The following is a 14108-nucleotide window of genomic DNA, read 5'->3' as shown; positions in this document are numbered from 1 at the left end:
CGCTTACGGTTGTAGATACACATTGATAGTTTCTTAAATGTTTTATGTAACTGAGGTCAGTTTCTATATGTTCTTTATCTTGCCTTCCCCACCCCCAACCCCCACCCCCGCTTGAATCATGGCCATTCCTCCACATCATTCAATACAAGTAACTCTGTGTCCTGTTAGTAAATGGTTGCTTCCCCTGGTCCATTAAGTGGACACATTCCAATCCCACAAACCATCCAGTCTGCATAAACTGCCTGTTGATGTAACCATTCCATGGCTTAAAACAATAGCATTTACTGTCTCACAGTTTCTCTGGATCAGGAATCCAGGCCCAGCTTAGCTGATGCTTCTGGCTCAAGTCTCTTGAGGTGGCAGTCAAGCTGGGGCTGCAGTCTCATCTGAAGGCTCCACTGGGGGAGGGCCTGCTTCCAAGCTTGTTCACATGCCTGGGGGCAGGATCTTTTTTTCACCTTTGCCTGGACACAGCGCCTCAGTTCTTGCTTGCTCTTGGTTGGAGGTCTCGCTTGGTTCCTCACCTTGCAGTCCTTTTCATAGGACAAACAAGGTGGAAGCCAGTTTTTTATTTTTTATTTTTTTTGTAACCCAATAGTGGAAGTGATAGCCTATCACTTGTGCTGTTTTCTGTTCGTTAGAACAGTTGCTAGGTCCAGCCCACACTGAGGCTGAGGACAATACAAAGATTCTAATACTAGGAGGTGGGGGTCATGGGGGCTGTCTTTGAGGCTCTTTGCCATATTCTTCGTGGCAGCTGGATAGCTGTATAGTTTTCCACTATTATAAAAAGTGCCGCAGAGAATCAGCATGAACATGTATCTCTTCCCCTTCATTTGTATAGGTGTTCCTTTTTTTTTTTTTTTGGCCACACCTAGGGGCATGCAGGATCTTAATTCTCTGACCAGGGATCAAACCTGTGCCCCCTGCAGTGGAAGCGAGCTTTGTTAATCACTGGACAGCCAGGGGAGTTCCTGTTCAGGGATTCCCATGTGATATATTTCCAAGTGGAGAATTTCCAAATTGAGGTGTATGCCGATTCTATTCTTCTTTACTTATAAAAAATACAACAAAAAAAATTCAACTTATTTTTTGCATAATAAAGCCTCCTGTGGTTCACACTTTCAGAGGCCTCCAAATCAATCCAATGCATGGTCTCTCCCAGCCCTCTCTGGAGACTAGTTACCGATTTCTTGTGTGTTCTTTGGAGATCTGGACTATTTGGTAGAAGTGAACAAAAATATATTCGTTTTCTGGCTCTTCTAGCCAGTGGCAGCTTGCTTTATATTTTTATAAGCAGCTTTATGGAGGTGTATGATTGAGTTTGGATATATGCATCCACTTGTGAAAGAATCATTACAAACAAGGCAGCGGGCATTCATCACCTCCAAAAGTTTTCTTCTGTCCCTTCGGTTTTCTGTGTATTATGTGTATGTGTGGTAAGGACACTTCAACAGATCTATCCTCTTAAATTTCAGTGCATGGTAGAGTGTCAGTAAGCACAAGCTCTTTGTTCTACAGAAGGTCTCTAGAACTTAGTCTGCCTTATTCTGTAGATTACTTTTTTATCTGAGAATGTATCTTGCTGGTTATGCCAGGACAAAAAGCTGCCTTTTTTTTTTTTTTTTTCCCAATGGACCATTTTTTAAATGTTGAATTTGTTACAATACTGCTTCTGTTTTATGTTTTGGTTTTTTGGCTGTGAGGTATCTGGGATCTTATTAATAACTCCTAGACCAGGGATCAAACCTGCACCCGCTGTGTTGTAAGCATGGAGTCTTAACCTCTGGACCACCAGGGAAGTCTCTCATCCATTTGTATGGCTGCATAGTACTCCCCCCAGGAATGCCATCATTTTCCCAGTCGGTCTCTTATTGGCTATGTAGAATGTTTCTGGTCTTTTGGGGTGCCCATTTTAATTTTTTAGCATTTTCCCATTTTAAACTGCGACCGAACTGCCAAATTGCCCCCTCCAAAAAAATATGTGGCATGTCAGTGATTGTACCAACTCATTTCTTGCCAGTTCACCAGTGTGAATGATACTGCATGGGAAGAGGCTGGGCAGAACACGGCTATCTCAAGGCATCTTGCTTCTGAAGACAAGGAGAAAGCCCTCTGGGCTTGGAGATGGGCGAGGTCCAGGTTTTTGCAATGTGGGAGTGTTCGGAACAGTGCCTGTTGGGGGGCAGCTGGTGGCTGTTGGTTTCCCTATCTGCAGAATGAGATGATAAGGTTGTCACTCTCATGGCCCAGTGTGTAAGGGTTCAGTGAACTCAGACGGGAAGTGCTTAGCAGTGTCTAAGACATTTATTATTATCATTGCTTTTTCAAGGATGATATGTTTTTTTTTTTTTTAAATTTTATATTTTTGGCCGCACCGCACACAGCATGCAGGCTCTTAGTTTCCCAACCAGGAGTTGAACCCACGCCCCCTGCAGTGTAAGCACAGAGTCTTAACCACATCAGGGAGGTTTCTCCAAGAATTATATATTTTTAAATTAAGTTTTACAGGCAGGCACCAGCTCTGACAACCAGTCAGCCTCCCAGTTTTCATACTGTGTCACATGCTTACATAAACTGCACCCATAAACCATAAAAAGTAATTTATCATTTCCAATTCTTTTAAGAAAGTGACAGGAGAACCTGAAGACACTTATTAAGCAAACTGAAGGCTGGACCTTCCTGGGTTTTTATGAGCTTTTCCGTTTAATCATTTACAGTTACTTTGCTTGCAACTCATCTGGCAACATTTTTTTAAAGCAACTCACTTTTATTTTTTCCAATTCAGGCAACACACTTTGCATGCAAACAACTCTCTTGTATTAATATTTAATTCATTTGATAGGGTGAAGTTATTAACTGAGGCTTAACTGGCATAAACAAGTTTGGTAACAGACAGCTACTCCTCAGGAAGTGTACTGCTTAACAGATGGGAGCAGAACCGCTTAGTCATAATAGTAGCCAGCTAGGCTGCGCAGATTTTACAGATAGGATGAACCGTGTCTTACAAATTGTTAAATTTGATAAGCTAGATGGTTTCAGAGAGCTGTACTGTACTAATTACAGTAATTACTAATAGAATTTCACCCTGTGTTTTCATTTCTCATTCTGACATGTTGCCATTTTGCTCCTGCTGGAGTGGATCCTGGTACACCTTTCTCCATGCTTATACAAAATCCTAGGAATTCACACCAACATATTGTTCTGATGGGATCTGAAGTATGGGAAGTCGTCAGCTAGGTGGAGAACAGAAAGAGCACAGAAGAGGTCAGTCTAGAGACAGCAGCAGGGGTCCCACCATGTGGGGCCTTACAGGAAGAGTTTGTAGTTAATTCTAAGGGCACTCGCAAGCCACTGGAGTCTTTTTTTTTTTTTTTTTTTTTTTAACATTTTCTTTTATATTTTTATTTATTTTTGGCTGCTCTGGGTCTTCATTGCTTTGTGAGGGCTTTCTTTAGTTGCGGTGAGCCGGGGGCTCCTCTTGGTCGCAGCGCACAGGCTTCTCACTGCGGTGGCTTCTCGTTGCAGAACACAGGCTCCAGGTGTGGCCTTCAGTTGTTGCAGCTCGCAGACTCAGCAGTTGTGGTGCGCAGGCTTAGCTGTTATGCAGCATTGTGAAATCTTGCCCGAATGGGGATCAAACCTGTGTCCCCTGCATTGGCAGGCGGACTCTTATCCAGTGTGCCACCAAGGAAGTCTCATTGGAGTCTTCTGATGAGTGGAATGAAAGTCAAGGTGACAAGAGTTAGAAGGCTATTAACCATGCGAGAGACCACAATGGCCTGTACTAAGAATAATGAGAATTGAGGGTTAGGGAGATTAAGGAGGAGAAAGGGCCTTCTGTCCCTGCAATTCTTCTTCCTACTGCCAGCAGTGGGGTCTCCTGACATAGTCAAGCCTCTAGAGGTAACTGTTGATATCTAGTTGGCTGTCTGGGTCCAGAGAGTAGTGATTCCCTATTTGGCCACAATCCAGGTCAGATTTGGGGCTCAAATATGACCTTACCTGGGGCTTCTCCTTCCATCTGATTGCTCCTCATAGATCTGAACTCTAAAGGGATGGAGTGTCCCAGCCTCTGTACACACACACGTCCTCGTGATCACATTCATTCTCATGAAACACTGAAGGCTCTCAAAGTTGTGTCTCCAGACCTGACCCCATTTACACTGTTTAGTCAACACTGCGAATGTACCACGTAGAAACAGAAAATAGATTAAGGAGGAGAAGGAGACTTCTGTCCCTACAATTCTTCCTACTGCCAGGAGTGGGGTCTCTTGACATAGTCAGGCCTCTGGAGGTAACTGTTGATATCTAGCTGGCAGTCTGGGTCCAGAGAGTAGTGATTCCCTATTTGGCCACAATCCAGGTCAGATTTGGAGTTCCAGCTCTGCCCACCCCACCCTGCTCCTCCCACAGTCATTTCCCTTTTACGAAATGACACCTCTGTACAAGCGAAACCCTTGAAATCACTTCACCCTCTCACTTTCACTCCCTGCACAAGTCCTTTGGGCTTCAGCTTGAAAGTACATTGTGAAAGTGTGCACTTCCACTGTGGCCACACTCCCTCCGGTCCAAGCCACCTGTGACTCTCAGCTGGCTTATTGCCATAGTCTCCTATCTGCCCTCCTGTTCCACTAGCCCTTACCTCATATTCAATGCAGCAGCTGGAGGGATCTTTTAAAAAAAAGATGTTACTGTTTCAAAAGGTTGCATATGGTAAGAATTCCAAATAGTCTACAAGAACAAACTCAGTTTGTTCTCCTTTCCATGTCTTTGACTCTTCCATCTGCTGTCTTCTCTCCTCAGAGGTGACTCTGGATCCAGCTTCTTCTGTAGACTTGTAGAGACACTGTGGGCATGACTCTATGCATTTGTGAATGATTTGTTTAAAATGTAAATGAGACTTTGTCCCTTCCTTGATAAAAAACCTTTTGATGGTTCCCCAGCAAAGTGAGACTAAAATCCAAGTTCCATCGCGAGGCTATAGGACGCTGCTTATGGCACCTGGCCACTGTCTGCTTCCTCAGCTCTCCTTCACCCTCTCTGCTCCAGTCGTGCTCCACGCCCCCCTACCCCCTCGCTTTTCTTCCACTCTCAGGATTTGCGCCCTGGCTGGTCCCTCATCTTAGCACACTCTTGCAGCCTCTGTGGACTTGCAGGCTGCCTAAAGGTCACTTTCTTGACTTCTCACGGTCACCATCCCATCCCCCATAGAGTGCATTTGCTCTATTTGTAACACTTCACAAAATGCGATTATTTATTTTCTCCAGTGGGCCTGGTCTCTTTGTCACCACAATTGGTGCCCAGCACAGAACTGGAAATGGCACTAATAATAATGATTTTAAAAGGAGAAAAACTATCGTTTAGGTCGTCACTGTGCCAAATACCGATCTAATACTTCATCAACTCTTTTGATTCTCATAGCCACTTTAGGGTTAGCTAGTATCCACATTTAAGAAACAAGGAAACTGAAGCAAGAAATATTATACACAGCTACTAGCATGTGAATACGCAGTCCTTTAATCGCTGAGTGAGTGAGCGAATCAATGAATGGCCCTGAGAGGCGAGTGGCAAGGAGAAGTAGAGGGAGGCGGGCGGAGCCTAGGTCGCGGGAGCCAATGGGCACGCAGCTTTGGGATCGCCGGCTCCGCCCAAGCCGCGCGGAGGCCGCTGGGAGTTGTGGTCCCTCGCCCGCCTGGCCACGTCACTGCCTTGAAACCCTAAGTCCTCTCCTGAGTTTCTGGAGCGATCCGTATTTCCGAACCTCTAGGCCGGTTCGCTTGCCTCCAGGCCTATTATTCCTTCCTCCCTCTCTTTCTGACGCGTCCCGACGTAGTCTCCCGGTTCCGTCGGCCTCCCGGCATGCCCCCCCCCCCCAGGCCCGGAGCCCGCTTGGTATCACCCTCTACGTTCATTCCCCGCCCCCCACCCCGTCTCCCTTCGGTGTGGCCTCCAGCCCCGCCCCCTGAGGTGGTTTCTTTCACGTCCTCTCAGCCCCTCCCCTTCGTGCGCGTGCGGCCCACGGTCCCGTCCAATTGCCGAGTTCACCGCCCCACACACCCTTTCCCGGCCCCCCCCCCGGCCCTGTTTGGTACGCCCCGGCCACGCCCCCTCGCGGACGCGGTTGGTACGCGCCGCGCGCCCCTGCTCGCCGCAGTGGTTTGGCCGCGGCGACCCCTCTCCGGAGGCGCGTCCCCTGCGCTTGGTACAGCCCGGCCCGTCTCCCCTGGAGCCGCGCGCCCGCGCCCCTCAGTCGGTGCAGCCCGCAGCCCCCCGTGCGGCCCGTGGCAGCCCCCCAGCTCGCTCGGCCCGCGCCAGCCATGGTCCGTCCGCGCCGCGCCCCGCACCGCTCCGGCGCTGGGGGTCCCCTCGGGGGTCGAGGCCGCCCCCTGCGGCCCTTCACGGCGCGCGCTGCCCGCTCGCGCTCCTGGCCGGCCAGTCCTCGAGGCCCGCAGCCGCCGCGGATCCGGGCTCGCTCGGCCCCTCCCATGGTGAGCCCCCCGCCCTTTTTCCAGAGCTTTCCACGGCCCCGCCCCCGCCAGCCCCTCCCCCGGGCTGGCGTCTTTGTCCCCGGCTCCCACCCCCTCGGGGGTTTCTCCGGTGACCCGAAGGGTGGTCCCGCTTTGGGACCCGCTTCCCCCGTGAAACCCCCCGGGTGGTACGCGCCGGGTTCTTCCCTTTGTTTCGCGTTCGGGATGGGGTGGCGGGGGTGGGGTACGGGGGCGGTAAGGGCTCAAATTACTGCTGACTCCGCGGCCTGATTTGAACGCTGGGTGGGGGGCGGGCGGACGGTCGGCGTGTACTGTTGTTTTTCCAGTTGGAAAGTTGCTCTCTCTCCGCGCAGAGAAACTGGAGTTGGGGGAGGGGCGGGGGGGGGATGGCGGCGAGGGGCCCCGCGTCTCGCACTCGGGCGCCCAGGTGTTGCCCCCGGGGGCGTTCTGCAGGGCGCCCGGGGCGTGTGCGCCCGGGGTTCGTTTGCGCGCTTGCCCAGGTATGGGATGTCCCACTGATCGCGGTAAGCCCAGATCTTAAACATAAACATAGCTTCGCAGGGACGCTGAGTTAGACACGCTTCCCCAGACCCACAACCTGTACAAGCTTTTAAAAAATTTTCGTAAGGTTTTTGCGGGGCGGTAAATTCACACATCGCGACATTTAAAAACACGCACAGCTAAACCGTGACACATTTTTTCAGATGCGCCGCTTACCCTATCCTGAGGCTAATTAATAAATACCCTGCCTCACCGTTGTACGTGGCGGGGACCTGTGGCAGCTGCACACCAGCCTGAAGCAGGTTTTCTCGGTGTTAGAGTCAGATGCCCGGCCTCTGAACACCTCTCTGCTCTTAAACATCACCCTTCACTCCATTGCTTCCCTGGGGAGGCGGGTTTCTTAGCGTTCATGTCCGCTTGTGAACAAGCGTCTCCTGGGTCCTTAAACGTGCGTCTTAAGGCATTTGTCTCTTTCCTCAGTACTAAATAGGCTTCCTGCGCAGCGATTAGCAAAACACATGTGGGAGGCACAACCAGGCTTTACACGAACCTGCCCAGACGTGACAGTCCTTTCAGGATTGCATTTAGGTCTCGTTCTTAACGTGACCCTCCACCTTGACGCTCATCCTGCGTTCGGTGAGACCTGGGCTTAAGCTTCCCTGATCTTCAACCCCCAGATTAAAACGTGCTCAGCTTGATGGCTAGAAATACGGCCGAGTTTAAACAGGTGTCCCTGGTGCTCACATTACCCGTGTCCTTAAGTGCGTCTGTCTGGATCCCAGAGGCTTCCACAGTTGTGTGATCTAACTAGTTTCTTGGATGTTTTGGGCTCTGGCTGTGGTGCCTACGTGCCCAGGGCTCCAACAGTCTATCTCCATCTCAGGAACACACACCACCATGTTCTTAGAGCGGGAAGCTCTCTGCCTTTCTTCCTGATCTCACTGGATTGTCTGAATCCCAGAACCACCTGCCCACATGGAGAGCACGCTTGCTCAGATTTTTTTGCCTTTTAAGCTCTTGCGAAATACAGTTTTTCCTGTCTCATACTCTGGGGCAGAAGACACCTGTGTGCATTATAGGAAATTTGGAAAAAATACTCAGTAGTAGTAAGATGAAAAGTAATAACCACTTTTATTTTTTCTGGCTGCCTGGAGTTACCTACTAGAGAGGTTTTCAAGAGTTTCCTGCTGCTCGGCTGTCCTAAGCGCTCCCTTGTTTGTTTTGAGATGTATTTGGTGTGTGTGTGTGTATGTGTTTTTAAAGATGACTGGATAGCGCCCCATGTGTAGGATGTGTCCTGCTTGGCTTTATTGCCTCAACATTCTGGTGTTTTGCACATGCTCTCAAGACACTGTGTTTGGGAGACCCTCCATTTGTTGTCCTGCTCCCGATTCCCAGAGGGTTCTGTTCTCTCTGCTTCTGGTCACTTCCTCCTGCCTCCCCAGGGTCAGCCTGAAGGCAGCCTGGGCTGCATGAGGGAGCGCTGGAGTCCGCCTGGCGGGAGCCGGAGGGGAGCCTGGATTTTCTCTCCAGGGCCGCAGGAACCGTGGAAGAGAGTTTTGTGCTTGGGCGGGATGGGGCAAGCCGGTGTGCCAGCCAGCCAGCGCCCAGTCTGGCTGTGCATCGTGGGCGTGTTCTGAGGCGGCTCTGGAGCCCCACAGAGCTGCTTTTGAGTTGCATCTCAATAAAGGGACCCAAAATTGATGATGCTGGGAGGATGAGTGGGGTGCATCTCTTGAAGGGGAGGGCATGGCAGGCCAGGGTAGAGCCTGGCCCGAGCAAAGGCTGAAGGGGAAGCAGCTGGTCGCTTTCAGGGACCAGTGTTGAGGGGACAGGCAGGCTCCGGGCAGGTCGCGGCCAGAAAAGGACGTGGGGGCCACCCAGTCCGGGTCTAGGTTCTGGAAGGAAGGGTTTGGAGACTGCCCGGGACAGTTTGCGCGGGGGGCCTGGGGTCTGGACGTTGGGGTGTCCCTTCTGGGGTGAGTGGAGAGCAGCTCCTCAGTTGCCTCTCCCTCTTCCACAGCAAGGTGCTCGAGTCTTTGGGGCCCTGGGCCCCATTGGGCCCTCCTCGCCCGGACTCGCCCTCGGGGGCCTGGCTGTCAGCGAGCACCGGCTCAGCAACAAGCTGCTGGCCTGGAGCGGCGTCCTGGAGTGGCAGGAGGTGAGCGCCCATGGCCGGCGCCCTGGGAGTCTGCGGGGTGGGGGCTGACCTGGGGGTCTTACAAGTGGGGGGCCAGCCTGCACAGTGGGTGTGTCCAGAGACCCTTCTGCCCCCACCACAGAAGCGCAGACCCTACTCGGACTCCACCGCGAAGCTGAAGCGGGCCCTCCCCTGCCAGGCCTACGTGAACCAGGGCGAGAACCTGTGAGTGCGGGTGGGGTGCAAGGGCGGGTGGCAGAGGGGGTGCACCCCGCTGACCCTCTCCTCCCGCAGGGAGACTGACCAGTGGCCGCAGAAGCTGATCATGCAACTGATCCCGCAGCAGCTGCTGGTGAGTTCCCACCCTCTCCCGCCGGCCCGCCCTGGCTGCGAGCACCTGCCCAGCCCTGACCCTGCTGCCCCCATGTCGCCCCCAGACCACCCTGGGCCCCCTGTTCCGCAACTCCCAGCTGGCGCAGTTCCACTTCACCAACAGAGACTGTGACTCCCTCAAGGGGCTCTGCCGGGTCATGGGCAACGGCTTCGTGAGTGGGGCAGGGGTGCTGGGGGGCGGGCAGAGACAGAGGCCCCGGGAACACCGTGGTGACTGAGTACAGTGGTAGGCAGAGCTCTGCTGGGACAGGCAAAGCAGGTGGCAAGGTCCTGGGAGATGTCCAGGGGCATCCCCGTCCCTGTGAACCGGGGTCTCACTGCTTAGAGGGGACTGCAGAGGAACCCAGCTCCCCGGCAGGCTGGGGCGGGCGCTGGGCACGGGAGCAAAGGGGGCCCCTGGCCAGCCCTCGGGGGAGCCGGGAGCTTGTTGGGGTCACAGCCCCTGGAAGTGGGGCTGACAGAAAAGAGTTGGAACAGGGAATAGTCAGGTTCCTCATCTGTGATCTCCTGGGGGGAGCCAGGGCGCTTGTGTAAAACCGAGGCAGTAGTCTGAGTGTATTGAGTGCTCAGTAAACTGGAGCTGGTGAGGCTGTTGAATCAGGGCTCAGACACAGCTGGTATGGGCCCGTTTCCAGCAGCTGCCCAAAGGGAGCTGCCTGGAGGGCTCCACTCGGGTCTCTCCAGTCCTCAGTCCCCTTTGGGACAGACCGCCTCCCGGCTGTGGTTTTCAGGGGGCACTGTGCGGTCTTCTTGGGGTTGTGACAGGTGTGGGATCTCTCTCCTGCCTGGTCACCCCTGTGTTCAGCACTGTTTGCTGAGAAAGCGCTTGCTTCACCCCGATGGGGACGGGGACGCTTGTGTGCTTCAGGTTCTCCTGTAGTCCCACCAAGCAGGCAGTAGCTTCTCATGCAACAAGCGTTTATGTGGCACTTGCTGTGTGCACCGTTATGCCATTGTACAGATGGGGAAACTGAGGTGCAGAGGTGACTGGCCTTGGGTCAAAGCTAGAAGGAAGCAGAGCTGGGTCTGCTCGCAGGCTCTGGTCTGGCATCTCCCCCGGGCGTGGTGGCCTCTGTCTGCTGGGCCCGGGCTCCCAGGACAGGGCTGGTCTGGGGTTGGGGGCGGGGTGTGGGAGATTGAGCCCTCTCAGGACCTTCCCCCCCCCCCCGCCCCGGGCCCCTGTCCTGACCCCAGATTCACGGTGAGGGGACACCGAGGTGCAGGTCCATAGGTGCTCAGGACGGCGGCCCCAGGTCACTTGGGCGGTTTCTGTCCCTTGATGCCCTCCCCTCCCGCAGGCGGGCTGCATGCTCTTCCCGCACATCTCTCCGTGCGAGGTGCGCGTGCTCATGCTCCTCTACTCGTCCAAGAAGAAGATCTTCATGGGCCTCATCCCCTATGACCAGAGCGGCTTCGTCAACGCCATCCGGCAGGTCATCACAACCCGGAAACAGGTGTGCCCCGGGGCTGCCGCTCACAGGGCCTGTGGGGCGCGGGGAGCCGGATGGGCTCGCGGGCACAGCAGTCTGGCAGGGCGGGGCGGGGTGTGTGCATGCGGTGGCTCACACGTCACCAGCGGTTCACAGCGTCCCAGCCGAGGGCACGGGGGTAGCGGCACTGGGCCAGTGCTGGGGCGTCCTCCAGAACTGTGGGCAGCGTCCTGGGGCAACCTCCAGGTTCCCAGGCTCCTTCCCTGGGGAGCCCGGGCTACGAGCCCACCTGTCTCCTCCCACAGGCAGTGGGACCCGGCGGCGTGGCGGGCCCAGTCCAGATCGTCAACAACAAGTTCCTGGCGTGGAGCGGAGTCATGGAGTGGCAGGAGGTGAGGCCGGGGGACCTTGGGACCAGTGCTTCGTCCCTGACCCAGGGCCCCTCCCACTCCTGACTTCTTCCCCTCTTCCCCCCTAAAAGCCCAGGCCTGAGCCCCACAGCCGGTCTAAGCGGTGGCTGCCCTCGCACATCTACGTGAACCAAGGGGAGATTCTGTGAGTGGTGGTGGCGGGCAGGGGGCGGGGCTGGCGGACATGGGCGGGGCGGGGCGGGAGCCCCGCCTCCTGACCCGTGGGCGCGTCCCCGCAGGAGGACAGAGCAGTGGCCTCGGAAGCTGTACATGCAGCTCATCCCGCAGCAGCTCCTGGTGAGCGGGGAAGGGCGCTGCCTCTACCCCCCGGGGGGAGGGCGCTGCCTGTTACGCGCGTAGAGGCGGGTGGGGTGCTGCAGGCCTGGCTTCGACGGGTCACAGCCGGGGCGACGTGCGGGTTCGGGGGGTGGCCGCCGGGTGGGGGCCTCATGGAGACCCCCCACCCCCGGGCCCCGCAGACCACGCTGGTGCCGCTCTTCCGGAACTCTCGCCTGGTGCAGTTCCACTTCACCAAGGACCTGGAGACACTGAAGAGCCTGTGCCGGATCATGGACAACGGCTTTGTGAGTGGGGCGGGGTGCGCGCAGGGCTGACGACCCCCAGACAGCGGCTCGGTGCGCAGAAACTGAAAGGAGACGGAGTGAAGGTTCCCCCGAACCGGCCGTGGGAAGCGTGCAGTGCTCTGGGCCTGGACAGGACTTGTCCTGACCCGGGTTCACAGATGGGGAAACTGAGGCTCAGAGGCCGTGCTCGCATGTGCTGGGCCTCTGGGGCCTGCTGCGCTGTCTGGTTTCCCCCCTGCTGCCAGGTCCTTACCTGCCCCATGTCCTCTCCCTTCCCTGGGACAGGGTCGGTCTGCCTCCAGTTTGGGCTCTTAAAGCCCCGGCGCTCATCTGCGCGTCGCAATTGACCTCTCTGCTCTGCAGGCCTCAGTCTCTCGGTCTAGGAAGTGAGGGCGTCGGGCTTCTGGGCTCCTGAAGCCACAGCTGTCCGTGTCCACTTTTGGGTGTTTGCTTTACTGGTCCCAGCTGTCCCCAGCTCAGCTTAGCATTTATTTTAAATCAGCTGAAGGTGTCATAGCTGTGCCTTCATGCTTTTGAGGGACTAGTTGTATATGCTTTGTGTTGTAAAGAAGAGTTTAAAAGCAGAGTTCCCTCAGGGAGACCCCGCAGCCTCTCAGCTCTGGTGGGTGCTGGGAGGGCCGGCCCCCGTGGTGGCACATAGCCCTTTCTGGGGGCCTGCAGAGGGCGAGGATCCGGTGAGGGGTTGGGAGGCGCTTGGTGCCTGTGCGTGTGAGCCACGTGGTGCCATCACCCGCTGCCTAGCCTCCCTGCCCCCTGCTGCCTGTAGGGTTTCCCGGTTGGAGGTGGCCCTGGGGCCCCGCCGGCTGTCTCCTAGTGCGGGGTGGCTCCTGTGCGATGCTGTCCGTCACAGCTGTGGCTGGTCCTGGGCGCTTACCCAGCCAGCGTTGGGGTCACAGGATCACTGGAGTGTGCTGGGTGGGCCCTCGAGCAGGCATCTCTGGCTTCTGTCTCGGGTCCCCTCATGGGAGCGGTGACACAGCTGGGGACGGCCCGGAGTACTCCGTGCTCTGGCCGCGGAGCCCGGGCGCTCGGCGGGAGGAGCGCGCGGAGGGCCGGTGTGACCGCTCTGCACCGCCAGGCCGGCTGCGTGCACTTCTCCTACAAGGCCGCCTGCGAGGTCCGCGTCCTCATGCTTCTGTACTCCTCGGAGAAGAAGATCTTCATCGGCCTCATCCCGCACGACCAGGGCAACTTCGTCAACGGCATCCGGCGCGTCATCGCCAACCAGCAGCAGGTGCTGCAGCGGAACCTGGAGCAGGAGCAGCAGCAGCGAGGGGTGAGGGCCCCACCGCGCCCCTTCTTCTGCCCCTTCGCCCCGCCCCCCGCCCCGCGGCTGACTCCTCCCTGCTGTCCTTCCCCACAGATGGGGGGGTAGTGGGCCCCCCGGGGCCGGGCCTCTCCAGGAGTCACAGACGAGGCCCCTGCGAAGACTGGTGAGTGGCAGCGGGCCGGGGCCAGGAGGGCCCCGTGGACACACCTGCGGTTGGGAGGTGGTGTGACCCTGGCGTCCAGGAGACCTGAGAGGGAGAGGGAGAGGCCCGCCCGCCCTCGCTGAGCCCCCGGAGGCTTCCAGCCTGGGGCAGGGCCAGGCCCTTCCTTGGACCCTGGAACCGCAGGGTCTGCCCCCCCCCCCACCCCAAACAGTCCTTCTCTCTCTGCCCCCACCCCCAGGTCAGATGCTTCTGAGCAGGGGCCCCTGGGGACTGCACCCGCCCCGCGAGATGGAGGACAGTGTCCTGCGATGTCTCCAAGGACAGCCCCCCTGTACGTTTCCCCAATAAAGTCTTTTAAAAGCCCTCGGGCCACTTGGCTCTGTTTAGACCCCGGGCTTCGGAGAGGCTGGCCCCTCTCACCTGAGCCAGGAGAGGATGCCACCACGCACGGAGCTGCCCGCCGCTCCAAGTCTTCAGGGTTTTTCCTGCAGCTGCTCCACGCTGCCCTCCCTGCCCTGTGGCTTCCAAGGACCTCCCTCGGCTGGAAGCAGATACAAGGCAGGGACAGGCAGGTTCCAGCTGCCACCACCGTAAACCTCCGCAGCCCACGAGAGGCAGGGGCTCCCAGGGGGGCAGAGTTCTCAGTAGTGCCTTCCTGGGACCCTGGGCCCAGCGGGTCTGTGCTGCTGGCCTAGCTGGGTGAAC

The 14108-nt window shown here is 56.3% G+C and overlaps 1 protein-coding gene and 1 long non-coding RNA gene across 2 annotated transcripts; one reads left to right on the top strand and one right to left on the bottom strand.

Annotated features, from left to right (window-relative positions):
* The first annotated feature begins 6123 nt into the window (after positions 1 to 6123).
* Positions 6124 to 13766, top strand: PTOV1 (PTOV1 extended AT-hook containing adaptor protein). Its single transcript, XM_020886930.2, has 13 exons — positions 6124 to 6491; positions 9016 to 9153; positions 9275 to 9357; positions 9427 to 9484; positions 9570 to 9677; positions 10824 to 10979; positions 11261 to 11347; positions 11437 to 11510; positions 11605 to 11662; positions 11845 to 11949; positions 13049 to 13246; positions 13334 to 13403; positions 13642 to 13766. Exons 1-12 carry the CDS (start codon positions 6321 to 6323, stop codon positions 13343 to 13345), a joined length of 1248 nt encoding a protein of 415 aa, XP_020742589.2. The 5' UTR covers positions 6124 to 6320; the 3' UTR covers positions 13346 to 13403; positions 13642 to 13766.
* On the bottom strand, positions 10427 to 13049 carry LOC139029804 (uncharacterized). Its single transcript, XR_011482022.1, has 2 exons — positions 12203 to 13049; positions 10427 to 12011 (listed from the first exon to the last, which is right to left on the bottom strand). It is a non-coding gene; the product is annotated as an uncharacterized lncRNA (long non-coding RNA).
* Positions 13767 to 14108: the final 342 nt, after the last annotated feature.

Source organism: Odocoileus virginianus, chromosome 20 (assembly GCF_023699985.2).
Source record: "Odocoileus virginianus isolate 20LAN1187 ecotype Illinois chromosome 20, Ovbor_1.2, whole genome shotgun sequence".
NCBI classification, from domain to species: domain Eukaryota; kingdom Metazoa; phylum Chordata; class Mammalia; order Artiodactyla; family Cervidae; genus Odocoileus; species Odocoileus virginianus.
This window is presented reverse-complemented; position numbering and strand designations above follow the sequence as displayed.

Coding starts and splice junctions, on each gene's coding strand:
- PTOV1 (XM_020886930.2), top strand. CDS start 6,321: ATGGTCCGTCCGCGCCGCGCCCCGCACCGCTCCGGCGCTGGGGGTCCC. Junction 6,492..9,015: donor CTCGCTCGGCCCCTCCCATG/GTGAGCCCCCCG, acceptor CCTCTTCCACAG/CAAGGTGCTCGAGTCTTTGG. Junction 11,663..11,844: donor TCATCCCGCAGCAGCTCCTG/GTGAGCGGGGAA, acceptor CGGGCCCCGCAG/ACCACGCTGGTGCCGCTCTT.